The following is a 25,665-nucleotide window of genomic DNA, read 5'->3' on the forward strand; positions in this document are numbered from 1 at the left end:
GAGTTCGCAGTCTGTGAAACGTCACGGGACTGCCTCTGCAGCCGAGCTGCTCTTCATTAGCATTCATTATACCGCTGGACTTTCTCAGTTTTACGTATCTTTTCGGGACTTTAACTGCATATGTCATAGGCCGTGTAAGTGCCTCTCCGAACCGCCGAACCTCTCAGTCAGTACGTGTTTCTACTGGACCTTTTTTCGCTTACATGATGGGCCACGTACACGCTGTGTATCTATACGGAAGTTTCGTAACCAGTACGACTAGCTACGGGGTTACCTTCTCTGTCGTTTCGGGTCGCATCTTAAGGACGAGACTTATTTCCGGGAGTCCAGGTCGCGGCGGGGAGAACGTTCGTTCCGCGACGTGCCGGCCAGGCTGCGGCAGGATTTCTTTACGGAATAAAAAGGGGCTCGTGAAAACGGACTTCATCGCATTATCCTTGGAACTACCTACCGTTCCTCCTACCTACGTAACGTTCCTTCCAGGTCCTGTATTTTCCGGTCCCGGCCACGTTGGCCTGAACTCACTTCCTCACCGACGAGAGCTACATGGGCAAAACAGGACATTTTCGCAAACAGGAAATTAGGGACCACAGGCCGGGGGACGTCAGCATATTGTCTCTGCTCGCCATCAGAGGCCATCTTCTTGCGAAAATTTATAGTGTACAGTGGAATATATCAGGCCAAGCTCTGAGCCTAATCGCACTGACATAATTTGTTATTTATTAATTGAAGCCAGTTCCTAAAAAAATTGTCTTACAATTACATATTTATTAATATTATAACTTTAATGCAAAGAAATATCACTGGTTGATTTTAGCTAGGCGCCGATTTACTATAGCAGTCTGTGCGGATTGAAAGAGCTGTGACAGGTGTCAGACTGTAATTATACCTGGCCATAACTTTATACGTGATCTGTGTGCATAGCATACCTTGTAATTTTTGTATTAATAATTCAGTGCCCATCTCGGTGCTGGGAGAGCAGTGTGTTGAAATATTACCTCAGGGTTACGCTATCGTCAGGCCGGGACATCTTCAATGCTTGACCTATAGTGTGGCTCCATTGCTCCCAACCTGCTTCAACGAGTGAACCGGGTGATATTTTAGGTTCCATCCATGCCTTAAAAAAAAGTAAATTGTAACTTCTCAACTTAATTACGCAATCTACCCTGGAAAGGCTAGTATCGATTCTGATTGGGACGCTTAAGTATCGAAACAGATATCGATTAATATATCGATATACTTCGTCTGTTTGTTTATTTTGGAAAATAGCAAGTAGAACAGTAAGAAAAAAGATTTTGAATTTTGAGTGCTTTGATATCCTACAGAGTTGTAGTGTCTATTTATACCAAATGGAGACATCCCTCCTAAAGGTACTAACGCGAATATTGTTTTCGTAACATTTGACAAATCATGCTTAATAATTTAATCTATAGTTAAGAGGGCGGAACAACTTGCCTTACCAAGATCATCCCGATGGGGTCAAACCTGTAACTTTCGTATTTGTTTTTATGAATGCTTCTGATTCCCACATCTATTCATTCATCGATGTCTGGGTTACTCATCTCTTTACTCCCTGATGTGGACCAAACATTAAGCTTTCAAGCCGACCACCACAGTGTAGACGGATGCACACCGGCTTAATGTGCGAGGGGCTCTGGATTCGAGTCCCGGGTAAGTCATGGGTGTAAAATATACGTACGGATATTTGATTGCTAATGGAATGATATAGATATTGCATACAACGAAAATTGAACTATGGCCCCAGGTTTCGAGGCGTAGGCCACCTCCTCATAAAAAAAAAAAAAATGTTAAGCTTTCATTCATTCCATGCCAGCGAACGGTATTGTAAACCCTAATATATTATTTTGAATGATAATGCATCTGCAATTGAAAGTTGTGACAATAAGCAACAAAAACATTTGTCCTATTGTAATTAACTGGAGTCACGTAATCTGCACTGTATAGCTTCTTAACATTATTGTCCATATGCCAAAAAAATTTTTAAAGTATGAAAATTCACAAAGATTAATAAAACTGATTGTAAAAGTAGAACACATTTAAGAAATTACTCAAAATATCCAAAAGTCCAATTTTCCATCCGTTCTCTTGTCCCGTGCTTGATTCTCATAATTTTGCGTAAAGTGATAAATGTGAAACTTTTGACAATTCATTTAAATTATAATTTACTCACTTTTATGTAAAGGTGTAAAGATGTTTAAATTTTATTTGTCTATAGTGTTTTAAAAATACTTGGGCACCATAGGCTGTTTGCTTTGGACAACACATTCAAGGCCAGAATGGCAGCAGAGGAAACTAAAGACATCGGGGCCATGCACAGTGACATAGTTACCAATGGTCGTAACATGTCTTCAGATCTTTATGATTTTTTAAAATGATAAAAAATAACGGTTGCATTTTTTTATCGTCTTTGGTTTTTAAGTTATTACGTTTTGAAAAATCAAAAAAACTCAAGTTTGTAGGAACGTTTTGGTATATTTAAAAGCACGTAACTCTAATTCTGTTTGTCCTAAAAATCTGAAATTTGTACCCTTCTCTTTAGAATGATAAGAGTTTTAATTTGATATATATATTGAGTGTATCACATCACTATATTTATTTTCCAAAAAAAATCAAAAAAATGTTCTTATAAAAAAATTATTTTTAATTTTGATGAAAAATATATATATTTTATACCAAACCTCTTTAGTAAGTTGTGTACAAAGTTTCATGAAGGTATTCCAATGGTATTATATTGAAATGATTTTTGATGTAAATTAATGCGTATGGAAATTACGTTAATATGTAACTTGTTAGCATAAGAAATGTTAATCATTTAAACAAAGCTCGATTTAATTTAAATTTCATTTTACCCATTTTATTCAAACAAAAAATTCAACTTACTTTGCACTCAAGGAATGGTTTCTTCTTCTTTTAGCAATGGTTTTCTTCTTCTTTTAGCACTTCAAATTAGTAAAGGTGAGTTCTCTTCTTTGCCAAAACTTGTGCTGCTTCAGCCATCTCATCCACTGGAGCTTGGTAGGTTCTACCTGTTGCTGAGGTTGGCTGTAATTTGCACAAAATATAGTTTATTGGCAATGCTAAGGTATCTGCTCTCCTAGGATATGTAAATGATGGCTATGGTCCTTTTGGGTGAAGAAAGGAAACACAAACTTCTATTTCAACTTCATATTTTGATTCAGCATGCGCCAACCACCTCTCTATAACGTAAGCACAAACGAGAACACCCACAATTTCTTCAAATGGAATGTCTTCATCACCAGAGATGATCTGTACCTTATGTGTTTCTGAATCATCAGAAAATGAGTAAATTTTGGTTTTGACCCGATTTAGATGTAGAGGTATGAAGGAATGGATTTTCTGGGTCCTAGGACTGTCACAGCTTTTTTAAACCTTTGTTTTAGAATTTTTTCTTTATTTATATACTCTTCATTGGTTTCATAAAAAAATGTAATGGATGGAAAAATTTTTACACCGCACTGAAAAAGCTGAAAAGGTGTTAGAATTTGGTTTTTTAATGGATTTTGGAGGCTAGTTTTGACAGCAAGCCTTTTAACGTAACCCCAACTCCATCACATATTTCCTTCCCATGTGATGTAGCTTAAAAATTCCATTCAGCAAGTCCATCAAAGTCCTCTTTGTGATAGCAAAGGTTCAGAAAATTCTTATGGTTTTTGTACTGTGAACTTGAACCATCTGAAAACTGGTACAGCTTTTTCATATTTGGCAAATAATTTCTCAGAAAAGGATTAATGTGTGTTAGGCAGTGTGATATAAATACATAACTCTGGTGAACTAGCTCTTGTTTTCCTGTTTCTTGATTGCTTTCCTTGAAATTTTTTTGGTAGCAAAAAAAGTCATGTTGTGTAAGGTTACTCAATTGACTGCCAAATTCTTGAACAAACTCATCAAATGGTTTGGTAAATGTTTTGAAATTGCTTTAGTCAATAGTAATCCATTGTTTGTAAGTGATGTTGTCAATCATTTCATCCTGGAAAACCCGGTTAAAGCTTCTTTAAATCCCTCAATATCGTGACAGTAGTCACATTCATGTAGGAAGCATGCCTGTAATGGTAGATTGCACATAACTTTAGCCATACATTCCTTGTAACTTGATAGAGTACTTTCAAAGCCAGAAGTGTCAATTTATTTAACTTACCTCCTGAAAACATGAGTTTTATATTCGGTATGCAATGCAAACACAGACAGAATGAGTGCCACTGGCACTTGCAATTATGCAGTTCTTGAGCCTCAGTTCTGCAAACTGTGAAAATCCAGTTTTTAAATAACAGAATTTGATTTGAAAATTTGTAAATTTGATCCAAATTTCTCAAAATCAACCTGTTTTGAACATGGATTGGCTTATTTTCAGTGTCCTTACCCATGGAGACATAATATTTTTTTCCATGCATTTACCTACTTACTTCTTCGTCATTATAAAATTACGTTACCAACACACCTGTTTTGCGAGGTACAGTTTTCCCAGGTTTTGGATCAGGTGTTAATAGCACTCTTTTTTTTTTTTCAACATTTTTTTTTTGTGTTCCTTGCCATATAGTTACTAATACCAAATTCACGTTCCATTCTTGCACAAGGTTGGTAAAATTTTTAAAAGCTGAGGTTTGCACTCTTTCTTTCTTTTAGCTGAATAAGGATTTCTGTCTGCGAGTTGTCTGGGGGATTCTTGTTGTATTGGTCTATGTTGCCAGCTTGGAAAAAAAGTTTCATTAAATCTTAATTTAATTTTGTCAAGTTTTTCTTTGCAGTATTTCTTTTTTATTTACATTTTATTTAACAACAGGCAAATCTCCTATTAATGTCAATGAGGCATTTAAAAATTTTATACCTGATTCTATATACATATACTCATTTTCATCTTTGCTACAGCCTGGTTTTGTATTTACATTTTCAGCCAATGGTTCATCATGAATATTTGTATCACTTTCAGAACTTCAGACAGGAAAGAAACATGTCATTGCTTGAGTAACTTCTGTTAGGTCCAGTTGTTATATTTACCAAAGAAACTATCACCCTTTTTAGACCTTAGCTTTTCTTACGTTAGCTAATTTTTATGGTTAAATGGAGTATCAGTTATTAAGACAAGTTTAAATAAAAAAGTTAGATAAGGTTTATTATGATGTAAACACGTCATGATTTAGCAGAATTTTCACTCTAATTAATTTCCATAAAAAAATCATTTCAATATGATACCATTGGAGTACCATCATGAAACTGTGTACACAACTTACTAAAGAGGTTTGGTATAAAATATATTATTTTCATCAAAATTAAAAATTCAAATTTTTTTAAAAAAAGAAACTTTTTTTTTAGTTCTTTGGAAAAAATATAAAGTGATGTGATACACTCAAGTTATATGTCAAATTAAAGCCCTCGTAATTCTAAAAAGAATGGTATAAATTTAAGCTTTCTAGGACAAAATGGTTTTACAGCTACGTGCTTTTAAATATTTCAAAATGTTCCTACAAACTATCGTTTCTTAAATTTAAACTTTCTATGGTCATACTGATGAGTAGAACACAATCACCACTTATGATACAGTTTGAAAACCTCAAGGTGTAAATAATAATTTTATTGTTTGATTTGATATGAAATACCCCGGTAATGTAATTATGAAAGTATCAAAAATTAATATTTATCAAAGAATATTCTTTGAAGTTGCTCATTAACATTTGAGGACATTAATATTTGGTGTGAATTCACCGATTTTTACTAATTAAAGTAACTTTGGAGTAAAACCTTTGTAATGATTTATAGTGGATGGGCCCATGTCATCGGAGTACTTGTTGATCTACTGTCCATAGCTGACACAGTCAGCTGTCTGGCTAGCCGAGTGGGCTGGGGGGATGAGGTGGTGGTGATGTTGGGATGGGTTGCTTCAGCATCTCATCATAGCAGGCTAACTGCCTTTCCGGTTGCGATGAAACGGCGTATCCGTTTCCCACGGTGACAAGGGCTACATAACAGCTAGGAGTGCTGGGTAAACAAATCAAAAGGTAGATAGCCAGCTTGATGGTACCCCTAATCGGTCACACAACACACTTGTGCTGTGTTCCGTACCTCTCGTGGTGCATTGCTTCCTTCTGCCCTGTATTGCATGATACGTGCTCCTGTGTGGCAGGTGTTTGACTGGGCGAGCGTGGTGGTGGCAAGCGAGTACGTGGAAGCCATGCCGAGTGATGGCAAGAGCAGGAAGCTGCTGTTGCAGGACCTGGCCGGCTTGGCTCACGTGGACATCAAGTGGGATAAGAATGGTTGTACCGTGCTTTTCGGAGCCTGGGAGCACATCGTGGAAGCTCAGGTTGGTTGCAGCATTTTGAAGTTAAACTTCATTACAGCTGATTGTCGCGGAGATGACTCATCAGAGTGTAAGCCAAAGTGCAATGCTCAGGATTGGGGACTCGCTGACCGGTAGGGAGGGGAATAATGAATCAAGACTCTTTGCAGGTGTTTCATCACCATGTTTGTTACAATTGTGAACCTGTATTGTGAACCTTTAGTGTGAACCTGTGTTGTGAACCTTTAGTGTGGACCTGTAGGGTGAACCTGTAGTGTGTACTTTATTGTTTAGTTTTATCATCAAGTGAATTATTTTTCAAATGTATTATAGAAGTATGAGCTTTCCCTTCTAATGTGCGTGGTTGCCTCGCACTCTTTTTTCAATTGCTCTGCCCTGATTTTACAATATCATGAACAGTTAAATCTCTGCGAGTGCTAGCATGAATTACTTCATTTATCAGTGAACCGTTGCTTCTGTGAACCAATTTTGCCGTTTGACAAGGCCATTTGTAGTGTGTTCTGTTGCAGAAGTATGAGTTTCAAGTAGGTGGCCCTTTATCACAGTGGCTGCTATTAAAGTCTGGATCAAATTTCCCTGACTTTTCCAGTATGACAAAACACAAAGATTTTCTAGTCTTTTTTTGAATTGCATAATTGTTATCAACCAAAAGTGCTTATCCAAATTCAAAAACGTCAACTGTTTTCAAGCCAAAATGGTTTTAATAATTGTTCAACCTTCTGTGACAAGACTTTTATCAAGTCAAAATTAATTCCTCATTTTAAAAATAATTTAACTGACACTTATAAACTTAAAAAATGTAATGTTTTTTTTTTTCAGTTAGAAAATTCAACTGACAAACCATTTCATATTAAAATTTGTGAATTGAAGTAATTGTATTTTTTGGATAATTTCAAGTTTTCTCTGATAATTTTCAAATTGCCTGACTTTTCCAGGTTTTCCAGTTCTGTAGCAACCCTGGTAATTCTCATTTGAAGAGGGTTGTTAATTCAGTTGTTAGTTCCCTTCCCCTCCTTACTAGCCTTTGTGCATGAGTGTCCAATGTAAAACTATGTTTCCAAACTTGTGTAAGGACGTTGCGCACATTACTATATCTACTCATGCTCGTATTTAATCGAGTTCATGTTGATGCTGCAGCACTGGGCTTGTTAGCTTGTAAGAAAATGAAAGATATCTTTGGTAAGCTTGTGTAGGCAGTTATTGAAGTAAGAATGAATTTTATTTGCAAAATTTTTACATTTTGATTACCACCTTATAATTTTATAGTCAATGCCAAAATTTTTAAGCCCAAGTTAATTCATCTTGACAGACTGACAAAAATTCACCCTAGATGGTAATATACATTTTAAAGACAATGCTGATGATTTTTTTTTTAAATTGGTATACCATTTTGTCATAAATGTTTCCTTCAGACACACTGTTTCATTCAAAATTGAGAATTTTTTTTACATATTGTTATGCGAAGTGAAAAATTTTATTGTGTTTGAAATTGTGTCTTTCATTTTTTCAGTGTGCTTCAAATAAGCTTTTTTTGTTAAATTAATTAAATTTGAGCCCAGGAGAATATTTCTGTAATATTGCTTTTTAAAATATTTGTAGTATTACTGATGCACTAGTGGTAATTAATTCAGTAGGCAAGTATCACGAAAAATATTGAGCCATTTTTACTTTAATGTGAAGGTGGTATTGGCGAATTACCTCTCCACCTTGAAGAAGAAAACACCGCATAACACCGAGGAGAATCCCGATCCTGTGCCATCAGAAAATAAGCAGTGCATCCAGTTGTATCCATCCCCTAAGACAACACCAACTGCCTTGTTGCGCTACTACAGGTGCAAGTATTTGAATAGACAGCTTCGCACTCATCCTAAGAAGAGAAAAATCAGATATATGTCTAAGGTAATTGCAAATTTTTCATTTCTCTGGGAAACTTTATAATGGTTATTTTTTCATACAAGTATTTAAGTACATGTGCATTTTAGCCATATTTATGTACTCTTTTACAATTCTGATGAACTGATATAAATGCAGTGGAGCACCATTGCGGACCTAACATGGTAGCACACATGTTACAGTTTACTGCCACTGCTGCCAACAGTTGTTTGACTATCATCTTAGTCTCACATGGTCTGCTTTGGCACACGCGTGCTTTATTACTTACCTTGTAGAGTACCGTGGCAGCACAGAAGAAAAGGTCGGAGTGGAGATCTCATACATTTTGAATTGCACAGCACATTTTTCACATGGTAGAGCCATTGATAATAATCATTCCCAGTCAACTCTCTGAAATAGTCTGTTAAAAACCAGATGATTACACTTAGGCTATTTCACATGAAGACAAACAAAGCCACAGCAGTTGAGTGGTCAGATTACAAGCATCCAAACCAGGCGATCTGGGTTTGCTTCCCAGCAAGGTCAAACCTGGACTTTTTGCAGGTGAGAAAGATGGATTTTGCCTCAGTGTGTTCTATTTCCTCTGCCCGTTCAAGAGACACCCAAATGTTATTAATAATGTACTGTTATGTGTGGGAAAAACTTGTTCAAAAGGATAGCCCAGTTAAATAACTACAGTTTTATTCATTAATATTTACAGTATTGATTAAGTTATAACATTTTAGTTGTCTGACCTCATATAATCACTTTATTAATAAGTCCACTATTCATTCTACCCACTGGAGCTCGGCTCAACAGTGACGCTCTTCACTGTTCGTCTCTTTCTATGCACGTCAGTTCCAACGCACCTCTTGGCACTACTGACTCTCCCACGCCGTGACACAGTTCCGATGCACCAACCTTCACTCAAGGAGCCTGCTCATCACCTGGTTATCGCTCGCCAAATGTCGCATCATCAAGGTTGACTTAACACTAAAATCTCCGAGGACATTGGCGTACCCGGGGCTCTCGGAACATGCTGAACCCTTGAGAGACAGGGAGGTGCTACTACTTGGGATGGGCGCTACCTGTCTGGGAGGTGGAACCTTCCCTGGGTCCCCCGCTGGCTGGCGTGCCAGTCCGACTGGCCTGCCTCATTGCCTCGGCTTAGTGTCTTCCTATCACTGCGTCCTCCTTAAACACTATTCACTCTCCCCACTGGAGCTTGGCTCGATAGTGGCTCTCTCTCTACACACTGCCTCTGTCACTCTCTCGCCTGAGGTCGGCATTGTCTTGTATACCTGGGAAGGCCTGCTCTGGAAAGGTCTTATACCCCTCCGAAGTGTCGCCCCTACAAGTTAACTTAATACTCAAAGCTGTGAGAACAATGGCATCCTAGTTATGCCACTTGACACATATGGGACTCTGAGAACATGCTGAATCGTTGCGAGACAGAGAGGCGCTGCTCCTAATTAGATTACTACAGAGGGACGCGCGCTACCTGTCCCGGAGGTGGGGCCTCCCTGGACCCCCTGCCGGCCAGCGCTCTGGGCGACTGGCTGCCTGGCTGCCTGGCCTCTAGTATCCTGAATATTAAAGTAAGAATCATAGCAAAAAACTATTAAGTTTCAAGATTTAATAGTGCATACATGATTTTCAAACTAATCTACCTTTACAAGATAATTTTTATAATGTTTAAGCATTCTAGTCAGGACAGGTAACTGGTGAATGCGACAGATTATTGAGTTCTGTTTGATTCATTCATATTTATGATTAAACCTTCAAAGTAATTAAAAGTTAGTAAAGCCATTGTAAGTTGAACATTGTAAAACAGTTAATAAATAACTGACTTAAAGCAGCATTGAAAAAAATAAGTATTTGTCCTTTTGAGATAATTTGCTCAGACAATCGTGTAAAAATATTTATTCTCTTCGTAAGGTAAATGTGCTGTCCAGTCATTGTGTCTAGTTGTCGGGTCTCATGCTAATTTTAATTATTTATTTTATTCTTAGTATTATGTTTTTTTTACTCATCGCTGTTTTTCTGTACTCTACACTTTGAGATTCAAGTAAGCTCACCAGACATACAATTAGTCACCCATAGAGAAATCATTACAAGCATCATTTAATACCTCTGGACTTGATAACCGCCAGAATTTGGTTAGGAAGGGAGTTTACAAGGTTGTGCAAGTACGCTGCATCCCAGTTAAGTCACTCGCTGAGGATTTGATCGCGCAATTCCACCAAATTAAGGGGCTGCTGATGTCGGTGTTGATGCTGTTCCATGTCCCACAGATTTACAATGGGGTACAAGTCAGGTGGATTTTGCAGGCCAATCGAGATGTAATAGGGTGGGTGAGTATTTATAAACCCAGTTACATATACGTTCAGCCCGATGAACTTTACTGTTGTCATCTTGAAAAATCAGTTATACTCATCTTGTAGATGCTGACTGAAAGACAACACCTGATCATCCAGAATGTTTAAATAAACATGCTAATTCATGTTAGTGGTTAACACAGTGAGCGGGCCCAATCCATGATATGAAAAACACCCCCATAACATCACAGACCCACCTCTGGCTTTAACCTGACAATTACTCACATCAAGAATGAAATGCTTCATTTGGTCTTCAGTGCACTCGACTGCATGCGTCATTGGATTAGTGCAGGCAAAAATATGACTTGTCAGACCACATTAGGTTCTGCCATTCAGCTACTGTCCTTGTTCAATGATTTATAGCCCATTGAAGACGCACAGCTTTATGTGCCTGTGTGAGAAATGGCCTTTTGCAAGGTGACCGACTCCAAATGTTATTTGCATGCAGTTCCAGTCACAATGTTCTCTCACTAACAGGTTGGGATGGACCTTCATTCACTGACTGCAGCAATTCCTGTCAGGTTTGGAAACAATTTTGATTCACTAGCCCTGAAACGCGTCTCAGGTCCCTAACAGTTAGGATCATTTTCGGATCAAAATTTTGACATCGTGTTTCGTGGCCACTTGTAGTATACCACTGATTGTAGACACAATGAACAGTCGGCTGAGAAACAACAATAAATCCAGCAACTTCATGCACTATATGGCCATGGGCACGGCCAAACATGATTGCCCTATTTGCCACATTGTCGCATCCTTACATCTACTCATGTTGACGTACACTGCTTAAAACATCAATGTCTCACTGATATTATGCTCATGTAGAGGCAGTGCGTGTGTGGTTGAGCATGGGACTCGTTCACTGCACCATCTGTACTGGCTCAACGATCCATCTGAGCGTGCTTACTAGGGTGACTCATTTTTTGTCCGGTGAGCTTACCTTTACCTGCTTTTGCCATACATTTTTGATTATGTTTTTTGAATGTTTCTAGACAAAATGTGCTAGTTTGAGACTTGACGAGATGGACAAGCCACCAGAAAAAGAAGTATACGTGAATATTACCTTGACACAGCCTGCTAACAAGTGCAGTGAAGTTGTTTCCGTGTTGGACAACATTGCGATCCCGTTGGACTTGTCTGTTGAGAAAAAATACTTGCATGCAAAAGAAAATTGCCCTTGTAAAGTGGAAAAATTCTCAGAAGTGCTTCAAGAAGATGCTGTGAACTGTAGCAAGGCCGATAAAGTAGATTCTGGTAATGATATTGTGCATCCAGAGAAGGAGAGGATATCTGTCCCTGACCCGTCTGCAGCCAAGTTGGCAAATCGCAAGATGATAAAGAAAAACTATGAAGAGTTAGCCCCGTACAAGTTTTTCTGCCCACTTTGTTCATTCAAAACGAAACGTGAAAGCCATTTTCAGCACCATGAAGAACTTCATAAGCAGGTGAGTAACACTTGTGTTGGAAATTAAACTTGTGTTGTGATTTAGAATTGATGAATATGTTTAGATGAAATAATAGTGGATGCTTAGGTACACAAGACCTCCAAGATTATAGTAAGCTTCGAACAAGCTTCAACTTAATTTCTGAACGTTTGGAAGCCAGTCATAAAATCTAGGAGCAGTGATAAAAAAAACTGCATACTTCTGTTTCATTTGGGCACATGGGTGCTACATTCACGGTGGGTGGGTCCCACATGGGGAATACTGACCACTGATCTATTCAAAGTACTTTATTATTATATGAGCTCATGTTCTTCTATGCACTACAGATAATACATACACTCATATTAGTTTGAATACCATGCCAGTTTCTTGGCTCCGGTCATTTCTGTACAACAAAATTTGCTGATGTTTTCAAATCCACTTTATAATTATATCTTGATAGCTTGTTTCAAGCTGGCATCGTGGCAACCTGATGCCCAGGATTTGAAGAGCTCTAGCTCCAAACCACTTGGGTACCCACTCTGTGCTAATTAAAATGCCATAGCATAATACTTTAAGTGTGTTTCACAAGTGTTTGTCCCTGTCACTATGCATTGTTTAATGGTTTCACTTTATTGCGACGAAGTATTGCTGACAACCGGCAAGGAATACTGAACTGATATTTAATTTTTTTTCTAAAACTTTTGTGACTAAAATATGATAACAGAAATTACTGTCAAATTATGTGATTTTTATAATTTTTACTACAATCTGTAAAATGCTAAATTGCATTTTTTAACAGTTTGTGTTGTAAAATAAACAAACTGCGTATTCGTTGCATGCAATCTGTGATAACGCAACGTTGATAGTTTATGCAACACTTTCAAGGCATGTCGCTTATATCGAAACACTAGTTGGCTTAAACACATTGCAATGCACCCCAAGATTTTATGGTTTTATTTTTAGGTCTATTTGTTTTTAAAACAAGAAATTTCGGTGCTATTGTTTTGGAATTTTTATAAATTTTTTATGTTCACAAAAATAGCATACTATTGAACAAATATGGCACGTAAATTATTATGATTCTTATTTCACCAAAAAGTGTCATTTTGACTGATAATTTGTGCTCTTACTTTTGCAATATAATAATTTGTAACATGTTTGTGTAAAATTGAACTACTCGGAACAATAAAAGCAAATCTGCAAGTATTTGTAAGTTTTAAAAATATACCAATGAGTTGGTAAGTTAAAAGTTTCCAGATAAAAATAAAATAATTTTTTACAATTTATTAATTTATTTATCAAAAACATTAATTTTGGTGCAAACTTCATGCTAAATAAATTACATTCATTAATTTAATTTGCCAAAGATAACATTTTTCTGAGATTTGATTTAAGTTTTGATTAAAAATGCTGATTAACTTCACGATTTTAAGTGTATTTCAAGGCTTTATGGCATATTTACATGCATTTCAGTGTTATTTTGATTTTATCTCAATTAACCATATAATCTTGTTCCTAGCTATTTTAAATTTACTTTTATCAGTCATTGCACTTTTTTTTTTGTTCTTTTTGCAGGCCTCACAGTTGTTCTTCTGTGATAAGTGTGACTTCTCCACAATACGAAAAGGGTATTTGTATCGCCACAAAATGACTCACAGTAATATAAAGTATTATTGCAATCTCTGTCATTACTTTACAGATCAGACACGGTTATTGTCAAAGCACAAACGTGTAAAGCACGAAAATAGCAAAAATCAGGTATGTACATATTGACAACTGTTATGTGTTGGGTTTATTCATCTACAGGCAATTTGTGATTTGAACCTAAATGATTCTTATAATTCTGATACTCCATTACAATGGATAGGTTAGGATCAAATTTTTGAAGACATTTAAAAATAAAATATGTGCAGCTTGTTTGAAAGACACATTTATAAAGTGAATATTTACATAAGGGTGACTGATTGCTTGAATAGCCAAACATTACTCAAGATCCTAGATAAGTCATTTGTGCTCAGATATGTTGAACCCTTATCAGTAAACTGCAATTTTTTCTACAAAATGCTTTTAAAAAAGAGTATATGCAGTTCTGATGTTCATTTATGAATTTTGTTGAGTGTAATTTTTCTTCCGGATGGAGTTAGCTGTTACAAGTAATCTCTGGATAGGGTGCTTGTTTGTTGTATGATTCCCATATTTTCGGCTATATGCTTGCAATTAGCAGAAAACTATAATATATACAGAAATATTTCCATAAAATATAGTTTTTATGTTTACATTTATCAACACCCTTTAAATAGTCATGCTTTTGCAAGCGCAGTGAGGGGTGGCTTAATTCCTGAAAAGGGGAGGGGGAGCATGCTTATATTAGTTGTTGATTTGAAACACATATTCTACAGTGGAAGAGTTGATCATTTCTGTCTGTTTTCATTTCACTTAGTGTTTCCTGTTTTTTTTAGCATTACAGTAAAAATTTTTTTTAAGAAGCCCAATGCTTATCTGTATTTTTTATTTTCATAGAGCAACTTATTACACTTGTTTTAAAAACCATTGTACTGTATACTAATTTTTCTTTGGTATTCTTGTTAAAACTATATTGTCGTTCAAAAATCTGGAAAAATCACTAATCCGGCACTTCCATGTTCCTAAACATACCAGATTAAAGACCTTTTACTGTAGTATTCGATCTTGAATTTCGGGTCTCAGTAAAGTGCCACTACATATATTGAAAATTATACATGACAAAAGTGTACATATCTAGAAATTGGGTTTTTTATTTTATTCAGCTCAGAGTCAGGATTATAATCTGTCCAAAAACATCCCATGTATAATTGGTTTTATTAATAGCTTCACCCTTATTCATAACCCTAAATAGTGTAAGATGCTAAAAAAAATTATGGAAAGCTATTTTGACAGTCTCATTCAGAAATATAAGTATAGTGAATCCTTTTTTTAATGATTTATTTTATTACACTCTTGCGCTACTTTTTAATTCCTACTTCAGACTAGTAGAGTGTAATTGTAATAATCTGAGATAGCTATGCTACTGATACAAATATATATCACATCAACGTTTTGTGCAAAATGTTGGAATTATTGTGTCTTTAATTTAGTTTCTAGTGCAGTGGTTTTCAAACGTATTGAAGTTGGGTAACATTTAAAATCCTATAAATAATTTTTGGCGCACAATAATTACAAAATAAATACACAAAGTACAGTAAAGGGCGACTAAAGCACCATAATGAATTAAATCACTGTTCCGGCTAAACCTGTAGAGTCGTTAAAATAGCACATAATGATGTGTTGACAAAAAGAGCGGCATATCCGTAATGAAATGGTATGATAGAGTTAGGATGTTAATTTTAATATATGGACACACCTAGAGATCTTCCAGAGTGCACCAGTGATATAGTGGCTTTGTGACATGAAAATTTAATGACTAATGAAACAACACTTAGAACTGATTTACCTACAAAAACTTATACTGATATCTAGTTTGATGTGGTTGGGTTGGCCAATTCATTTTCCACCTCCATAGTCCATTTCATTATTACTTTGGACTTTCACATGTGATTGGTAATTTTAATTGTTGTGTTGCAGTCATCAAGCAAAACCTTAAGTTGTGCAGAATGCAAATACACTACGAATAGACGCCACCTCATGCAGAGGCACGTTCGAACTCACGAGGCCGTGACTGGAGTGGGGCAGTGCAGATTCCAGTGCAACCAGGTAACTGACGTCCACACCCACGTTCATGTTAACTTTATCATACAGGAGGATGGAAAAATGATTTATTCCTCTGGTAATGGCAAAACACAATTTATCTGAGAAATGATTGAATTTTAAGGTTATTTTTAATACCAGAACCAAAAAGAAGTTTTGCTTACTTATCACGTTTCAGTGACGAAACATATTTTATTTGATCAGCAGAGTTAGCACAAAGGCTTTGTTTGTGCAATGCCTAATTTACATTTAAATGGCACATCAAGCTGAGTCAAAATATGACCAGCACTATAAATTATGATTTTAGTGAAACTAGATATCTTAAATTTTCATAAGCAAATTAAAAACCTTAAATGATATTATCACTTGAAGTTGTATAAAATACAATTATAGCTTATTGATAGCTGGTTCCCTATAGCTCAATTCTGTTTGAAGGCATTATGCATGCACTTCTGAGGTATGTACCTATGCATGCACTTCTGAGGTATGTACAGATTCAAGAACATATCCCATGCAAGAGGCAGCAAGCAACCTTACATGGCCTTACATATTCCTGCCTCTGCAGTTTGTGGCCAGGAGACTCAGCATCTAGACATGCACTGCCAAATTGTTCGGCAGGCGTCCCGAGAGCAGACAGTCCGGAGGCCCTGGATTGGACCCCGTCCCTCCCCACCCGCTGATGGTGACGTCATAAACCTCTTCTACTTCTGGCTGTATCATGAGTCACCACACGGTTATTCTTTTTCCTCCCGTTGACTGGCATCCATTTCCTCTCCTCCCCACTCCATCCCAATCTCTTTCGTGCCAACCCCAGTTTCCCTGCCCTACGTTTCCCATCACAATTGCAGCAGGGTGACAACTTAACCTTCATAGATAGAGCCCTGATTATTTCACTAATTCATTTCACACTGAGCTGGACTCAGCTTGCTTGTACACAACTAATCCTCTTTGAGTGCTCATTGGTCAATGACAAGGTCACATCCTTTGGCGAGTTGCACAAGGTTAGGTGACTTCTTCTTGTTTATAACTGGATTAGGGTCGTCAAGGGTGTGTCAGGAGCACTGTAGTTTAATCACCATCGTTAAACAGGTGTACTTATGTGCTTCAAGTATACTTTGCAATACAATTTTATCCGCGAAATAATTATGGCTCTATCAATATTTACATCTTTAAAAGTCGATTCCCGAGATTTAAACCAAGAACTTTGTATAAACAGAGAGAGAACCATTGTGGTTTTTCTAATTCCATAGTTATGTACTGTTGTAAATTTTTTACTGCATACGTGCATACCTTATTAGGGTATTTATTTCATGGTTTGCATTTCACCTGAATATGAGCATAATTTGAAGTACACGGACTGAATATTTAAACATCGCAACAGTTGTACTGAAACGTGACTTGCTGTTACGTGAGGGATGCGTGGCTGCAGTGTCCGTACAGAGCCAGCCGCAAGGAGCACTTTGTCCGACACGTGAACAACGTGCACAAGAACAGGCGGCCGTTCCTCTGCGACAACTGCGGGAAGGCGTTCAAGAGGGCGGACGCACTCAAGCAGCACAGGGTGGTCCACGCTGACTCCGACCCGCGCGCCAAGTGCGTGGTGTGTGACAGGGTGTGCCGCTCCCAGACGCAGCTCAACCAGCACCTGGTACCTGCCACGCCACAGATGGCTTACAGCTTATACATTGTGACCAGCTGTTCAGCACCTTTACAGTGCTACCAAGCAGTGGCGTAGCCAGGGGGGGGGGGGGGTTTAGGGGTTCAACCCCCCCCCCCTCCCCCCTTAGCACCAAATATTTAATTAATTTCCTATTCATCACTCAACAAATTTCATATTAAAATTAATAAAATTTTTACCATTACAATATTTAAATTTAAGAACCGAAAACTGCTAAAATAGCACTATTTTACACCTTAAAATCCAAATTTTTTTTCCGGCGGAGGACCCCCGGACCACCCGCTTTAATACGGGGGGGACCATGCTTCTTAACACCTCCCATACACAAATCCTGTCTATGCCACTGATACCAAGTACTATGAATTTTCTGTAATTATTACTGGTTAGACATCCAATCACAAGACTACAGGATGTTAGTTATGTATTTTTTATGAAAACAGAGTAACACAAACATGATTTTGTGTTTTTAGCAAAGTTTGGCACTATAAATATTACTAGCTCATGTAGCTCATGTAATAAGAAGGTAGACCATTTGTAAATTACTTCAAATGAATATAATTCTTGATATTTATTCAAGCTTTTCCAAAATACATTTGTTTTCATAACTTTATTATTTTTAATTTTTTCAATTAATGGATCAGCCTGTTACTGTAAATGAGTGAGTGTTTATTATTTTGTAGTGTTTTATTTGGTTTAAACTTAATAGTGTGTGTTTTATGAATGTTTTATTGTATGCATAAATGTGAACTGATGTGTGTGCCTGGGAGTTGGCAGTGCTGCCTATGTAATATTGGAAAACAGCAGCATAAGTACTGCCGGTGTCAAATCTCCATGCAATGACAAAGTACCATCACATAAGGCGAGCAGTAGCTTAAAACTTGCTTTTAATTCCCGTCTTGTATGCAAATTTTTTTAGAATACAGAATGAGTCTGAATTTGACAGACAAACTTTCTCTCCAAGTTCAACACACAAAAATAACTTGACATCATATACGACATAAGGTCTAAAGTACTTCCCATGATTAGTATACGCCTTTGAAGTTGCAGCTGAACTGGTTGTTTTTTGAAAATAATATAGAAACTATTTATGATGAAAAGCCAAGCGCTTGGGTAATGTCTAATTGAACAAAGTTTTACAAACGGTGCAAAATTTGTCGCTGAAGTAAAATTATTTGATGGAAATAATTTAGTTTAAACACCTTATTTGCCTTAAATTTTTCTGACGCGAAGGAATAATGTGGATTTTAAAGACATGATTAATGTACCTGTCAAACCACAGTTCACAAAATTGAGCATTTAAATCGGAAGATTGCGTTTGAAATATGGAAGTCAGGCAGCACGTTAAACTGCCCGCACTTGCATAATTATAAAAGCAGCTACATGTTCGTGTTCCGTAATTAAATGGGACACCCTATTTCTAGTGGCTGAGTCGTGTGGTGTGGTGACTTCTAAAAGTGGAATGTATTCTTCACACTTTACGTGCTAAATTATGTGCACTATGGTACCTAAAATAAAACATCCTTTAATTAACAAGTTATGTTTTTTGACAAGATATTTCCTCACAAATAAAGGTGAGACCACATGTTTTCTCTTGTGGGGTTTGATGACAAGTTAGGTTTTTTCAGCATTCACATTTATGTGTTTTAAGTTACATCTACAGTTGTTTTTGTGTGATTTTTATTTCAATGTTTTCTTTGAAATACCTTCATTTGCATGTACATCACTTAACAATCAGTGACCCTAATTTTAGTCAGGTGATTCAGACTGAGTGTAGTGGGTGTTGCACACCTGCCAGGCATTGACTTATTTGTTTTTGTAAATTTTATACTGTAGAACCCTGTTATAATGTTTCTGCATATAAATTTCCTGCTTATAATGTCATATTTTTAAAGTCCCAATATTTCCCCCATAAGGACAATGTATTTATTTCCTGCATATAACGTTCATAAATAGTGTAATTTCCTGTTTATAATGTTTGCTTTCTAACATTCAATAGATGGGAAAAAAAATGTTTTAAAACCAAATTATTCCAACACTTTCGATAAAAAGTTTCATTTATGTATGTTTATGTTTACAATCACTGCCATACAATACATGAAGTTTGTTAAAATACAATTTTATGCAATATACTGAAGGTACACGATGTTCATAGTTACTTGTCAGTTGGCACCCTTAGTCAACTCTTCTCTTCCTTGCCATTCCAGTGGGTATTCAGATGCACGTACTTAGTCCTACGATATTTAAGTTGCCAACCATTGAGCAAGGGCATAACTAAAAGTGTTTTCTATTGCTTACAAATATTTTTTTTTTTCATTCATACGTAGGAATCCCAAAATTAAACATTTTGAGGTGGCGAAGGAGTAGACGTTCTCACTCTTAATGTTGTCATCATGAATCGTGAGACAATTTTACTAAAAATGTGGCAGTGTATCTTTAAAGACAAACAAAATTTAACCAGGGAACAAGACGAAGTTGAAAAATTGTTGGCTTGTTTCAGAAAATTCATGTATCAAGTATACTATCTTTGGTTTTAACATTAAAGTTGTTTACATAGCTTGGTGAGTCCATTGGTACAAAGCTCGAACATTGTTAAGTGCTAATTTGAGATTTCCTGCTTATAACGTTTTCCTGCTTATAATGTTTTTTTCTTGTGCTCCCTTGAAAAACATTATAATAGGGTTCTACTGTAATTGTTTTTTGTTAAAACTGTGGGGTATAGGGTAGTACAATAAGGCAACCTTTTTCATTACTTGTGATATGTTGATTAATAATCAGTCCTTAAAATCCACTTTATTCCTCCGCATCAAAAATATTTGTAGGAAATAAGGTTGTTACTTTTAATTATTTCCATTAAATAATTTTACTTCAGCATCAATATTTGCAGTGTTTGTAGAGCTTTGTTCAATTAGACATTACCCAGGCGCGTGGCATTTCATCATAAATAGTTTCTTTATTATTTTCAAAAAATGACTGGTTCAGCTGCAACTTCAAAGGTGTAAACCAGTCTTGGGAAGCACTTCAGATGACCATATGTCGTGTATATATTTTCAACTTATTTTTATGTGAAAACCTGCAGCTGAAGTTTTTTGGTCAAATTCAAATTGAAACTCACCATATGTATATTTTTAATATGTAAATCTGGTAATCACTGATTTGTTTGTAGTAAAGAATTCAACTTTGATGACTGTAATTTTTGACATTCTGCACAAACCTCAGTTCAACTTTGGGACTTCACATTATAACTGGTGACGGATCTGGTCTGTTTTTTTGATACAACCAGCTATTTCTTTAAGATTTAAAACCTAATATTACAATTGTTCAACCACATGTTTCTGGTACCATAAAAAAACTTAACATTTAAAACAAATATAAGACAGCCCCAAATTTTAAGTTTAATATCAAAATATGGCCATGAAATAAAAAGTGATCTTTAATGCAAGACTGTAAAAGCTGGGTTTTAACCCATCATTTATTATAACTTTAATTCTGAAAACATAAATAATCCAAAATTAAAAATGCTATGAGTTTCAACAGATTTTGCAAACAGAAACATGTTTGTTAATCATGTTATTTTACAATGCTTGACTTAATTAATCTGAAATATTGGTCCTTTCTAGTGTTTTTACTGCCTACAATTTGTTGCCAGAAATACAGCAATTAACAGACACAAGATTGATTTGGATAAGGAGATCACATTTCAGTGAGTTTTTATTTCCTAGGCTGTAGTCTGAGCTCATCTTGGATTTGACTTATAATGAGAGGCTAGTAGTGCACTGTTGTACTGGGTGCCTGGACAACCACAACCATGGAAATTGTATTCAGCATCCAGCTTTCCTTTCAGCCCAAACACTTGGACACCATTCTGTTGCAGGGGAGGATGTTGGGGATTGAGGCAAGATAAAAATCCTGACTGGCACGCTCGGTTGATCAAAGCGGTATAAAATTGCAGCTGTGGTTTCTGTTAATGTATGCACTGGAGCCAGATGCAGCTGAACTGTCCCACCACCAGTTTTGGTAGCAGCACTGTTGCCAACACCCAGGGCCAGTCTCACCAGAAACGAGACAACTACCTTAAAGGCTAAAAGTGGGTTACCCTTAAAAAATTCCATTTATTTGCTGCCCTTAATGGATATGTGTTTAAAATGATAAATAGCAAAAAAAAAAAAATGGTTTTAGTTATATATATGTATAAATGAAGTATGTCTTTGGGTTTGGTTTCTTTTTATACAAAGCTGCAGTTTTGCTCTGCTCCAAGCTTGATGAGTGATGACATTGTGCAACCTGGACCTTCAAAACAAGAGTAAGGTCTCTGTCTACACGAAATTTTGAAAAACTACCCCTATTTATCTTTCCCAAAAACATAACTCTTGCTCATTTCATGTTTTTTTTTCCTGTGGCTATTGGTAGCTTTAATTTTTTTTTTAGTAAAATATTACGTTTTCAATTGAATGATAAAATTTTGCAAATTAAACCTTGGGCCAAGATAAGAGAGATTTCTAATAAAACTACCCCCAATCCCCCTAATTGTATTTTCTTATCTCTGTGTAAAGCCCGGACAGCACCAGGTACTTGAGCTATTAATTTATAGATATGCGTGTAGTTTAAAGTGTAACATTGTTATTCTGTGCAAAGCGCTTCATGGACTGTTCTGCAGGCGGTGCACTCGAACGCGCGCCCCTTCCTGTGCGAGATCTGCGGCGCCGCCTTCAAGACGAGGGCCGTGCAGCGCACCCACGAGCTCACCATCCACAAGAACCCCCAAGCGTTCCCTTGCACGCAGTGTGCTAGGAAGTTCAACACCAAGTTTGCTCTGAGACGCCACACCAAGCAGCACAGGCAAGTACCAAACCAAGTGGGATCTTAGCTGGGTTTATAAACTATGCAATGATGCAACAGCGCAACTTGCAACCAATGCAAGTAATTCACTTTTTTTTTATAAAGTATGCAATTCGCAAGATGTCATCAACCCTATAACTTAAAAATGTAATACAGTAGAAAACATTTTACCTGGACTTCTTTTGATAATTCATATTTATCATGAAAACAAAAGAAATTGTTAACAATTTTATTTTAAAAAGTTATTATTTATAATTGTGTGAAATTCTGTTAAGTGTAAACATGATGTATATAATAAAAAGAAGATAGTAGACTTCTATGCAAATAACAAAATAACATATGTCTTAAAAAGTTTTCAGATGACTTCTCTTCAAATATGATCTTCAAAATCTCAAGCCAAAATGCAAGACAGAATTTGAACAGTACTTGCGTTGTGCTATTGCACCTTGTGTAGTTTATAAATTGATTCTCTAAAATGTGATTTCATAACATTTTGCGTCCTGCGTTTCTTGCACTCTGCGTAGTTTACAAACCTTGCCTTTCTCCTGATATAATAGTCTCGCAGAGGACTCGAGTGGTAATCCTAGTGCTGCCAACCTGACTTTGATTTCCCGTGTTTCCTCGAGGTAACGCGGGCCAATGCTGGAATGGCTCCTTACAGTGGGCTGTGGCCGAGTTCTGTCCTCAATATCCGTGTTCTGTCCAACGAGAAACCCTTTCTTATGACCCCATCGACAAGATGTAATGCCCCAATCAATTTTTTAAGTATTATTAAATATTCCAGCTGTGTGGGTACTCAATGACTGTCATTCATGTCTTTATTGGTTTTGACAAGTATGTAGTCCAATAGTCCAATTGTAAATTCCATTCATGTCCAGGATGGTTTCGTTAAATTTCCAGCGTTCACTTTTTATTAAAGGATTTCATTAAAGGATTGCACGTTTGTTGTTATTCCCCAGTTCAAAAAAGTGAACTTTTATAATATTTTATTCATTGAGCTCTTCATTCTATAAATTTTAATGAGTTGTTTTTAAAGACTGGTAGCAGCAGGCATTACCGATGACAACACAGCTTAATGAAATTTTGAACACTTGACCTTTTAAAGAAGATTAAAGGTTGCTATCTACCTATAAATAATAATAAAAAAAGCCAACCCCCATTATTATGGATGAAGCCTTTTAACTCTGCATGAAGCCTGGGCTACACCGTGTACTTCAGCTAGCAATTGTATTGCAAACTCGAAAATTTTGTTAATCTTCAAATGAATTATAAATATTTTGGTCATGTGTCACGATTTCATAGACCTAGGGTACTTCAATTTGTGAAATATAGAGCTCAGCATCTAGTGCTTAAAATAAAACCCAGTAAATTTTCAGTATATTAATATTATTATCTGAGTTAATTTTAAAACTAACCATTGGAGATCACTGTATTGCTGATTAAATTTGTGGGTTGAGAATTAATTTAAATATTACTAATTGAGGCTGGCATGGCTAAGCTAATAGTAATTATTACTGTCACAGATATGACTAAAAATTATTGACATGAAAAAGTGGCAGAGATTTGAATTGTGGTGGCTATATTTCATTGACTCCCTATTAATATTTGTGAATAATACTTGTTAAATTTTAATGCACAGCAATGCATGTTATTGATAGTTAATTTTTAAATTGAAATTAAATATTTTACTTAAAATTCTGCATGCATTAAATAACATGATACTGCCCTAGAACAAATAAATGTACTGAACGTTTAAGTTACGGTTTTATTTCAGCCAAGAAGACACTGAAGCGCAGGAAGAAAATTTGAACTCACTGGCCAGCGAGTCCGAGGCAGTGGCGAACATGCAACTGGACGGTGATCTGCCACAGTCCGAGGCATTCATCATCCCAGATCCTGTCTATGCCGTGGACATTGCCGACAACCACCCACTAGCTCTGCAGCTTCTGAGCTTTGTCCAGTGAAAAACACAATCTTACGCCCCGTCTCGCCGGGGTTCCAACGACAGCGTTACAGCTCTAAGGTTACAGATGAGCAGTTACCAGTGCAGTGGCCCTCATGAAATACAGTAGAACCCCACTGGCTTGGCTTGCTGATCGTTCTGTGCATTCACGAAGAAGTGTGTGCGTGTGAACCGACTGTAAGCTCCAGCAAGCCGTGTTGTGTGTGTTTTGGAAAGGTCACAATTTTCTTTGTTTGGAAGCAAGCCCTGTAGTCATTGTCCTATGCGATGTTGTTATCCGTATCTGGGATGATGTTGCAACCAGTCCGTCAAAGGGCTCTGCCTACTCGGACACGTACGGTATGCAGAGCTCCAGAAGAAACCACACAATTTGAAAACTGCTCAAGATATCAGAGTAGTGTCAGTTTACAAAAAACATTTAAGAATCCGCTGATGGTGGACGAGTAGTTTTGTTTCTGCATTTTGTTTTTGAACTATATTCTAAGCAGAATGAAAAAGTGTTTTCAGAGTAATTTTTAGACATAAAACATCCAATACAGATTCATGAAAGCACTCGAGGGACTTCCATTACACCTTTATCTTCAGTTCTACACCATATAATGTTATAGTTGCCCTATGCACGAGAAGACTGCGTGCTAGTTCAAAGGCGATATGCGCTACAAGCACCAGCAAGCGTTGCACTATCATCCCGCCTCACTAACAGACACTATGTAGGTGAGCACCTTGAGAAATGAGTAGGGATGTGCGAATCATTGATTTTCAGTTCGGTTCGAATCCAATTGGAATCCCTGGCAATATTTGAGATATGAATCCGATTCCGAATATTAAGCACAGAATAATTAAAAATAATGTGTGTTCTTTTTTTTCTAACTGTAACTACTGGCAATTATTTCTTACACTGAAATTGAAATGTTTATAATTATATTAACTTAATTAATAATAAACCCTCTAAACGATGAAATTCAAAACATGAAGCAAGTTTCAAATATTCCCTACTTGGCCTATCTAATTCAATTGGTTTTCAGAAGTTTCAGAATACTCTTTCTTGTGCAGCATTAAATGTTTCTTCATGCTTGAAGTACTATCAGAGGTGCATTTAAGCTCACGTGCACACGTTTTACACTTTGACTTAAAATCTGAAGTTTTAGCAAAAAAATTCCAAACAAATCTACGCCAACTATGATGATTTTTGTTTTGACGTCACTGGCAGCGCACATGCACCATCATGGGCGTCGCAAGGATATATTTTTTGGGGGGGGACTTCAATTGATTTAGTTGTTTGAAGAATATCCATCCCCTGGAAAAAAAAAGCGGGGGGCCCGGGGGTCCTCCCCCGGGAAAATTTGGGGTTTGAAAGTGCAAAAAGGTGGTTTTTAGGCATTTTTCTTTCCTAAATAGTCTAATTATAGTTGGTTGCTAAATATAATTTATTTTTCTTGAAAAATATTTTCAGA

At 36.7% G+C, this 25,665-nt stretch overlaps 1 protein-coding gene across 4 annotated transcripts; it reads left to right on the forward strand.

Moving 5' to 3' along the window:
• Positions 1-1,234: 1,234 nt before the first annotated feature.
• Positions 1,235-25,179, forward strand: LOC134545235 (zinc finger protein 260-like). Of its 4 annotated transcripts, XM_063388571.1 has the most exons (10): positions 1,336-1,370; positions 1,596-1,671; positions 6,158-6,337; positions 8,015-8,233; positions 11,577-12,029; positions 13,587-13,769; positions 15,612-15,740; positions 17,164-17,382; positions 22,067-22,248; positions 24,023-25,179. In XM_063388571.1, exons 3-10 carry the CDS (start codon positions 6,206-6,208, stop codon positions 24,210-24,212), a joined length of 1,707 nt encoding a protein of 568 aa, XP_063244641.1. In that variant the 5' UTR covers positions 1,336-1,370; positions 1,596-1,671; positions 6,158-6,205; the 3' UTR covers positions 24,213-25,179. The 4 variants fall into 4 exon arrangements, with proteins under 4 accessions (XP_063244639.1, XP_063244642.1, XP_063244640.1 ...); XM_063388569.1 differs by lacking the exon at positions 1,596-1,671 and having other exon boundaries at positions 1,235-1,370; XM_063388570.1 differs by having other exon boundaries at positions 1,277-1,671.
• Positions 25,180-25,665: the final 486 nt, after the last annotated feature.

Source organism: Bacillus rossius, chromosome 1 (assembly GCF_032445375.1).
Source record: "Bacillus rossius redtenbacheri isolate Brsri chromosome 1, Brsri_v3, whole genome shotgun sequence".
Lineage (NCBI taxonomy): Eukaryota > Metazoa > Arthropoda > Insecta > Phasmatodea > Bacillidae > Bacillus > Bacillus rossius.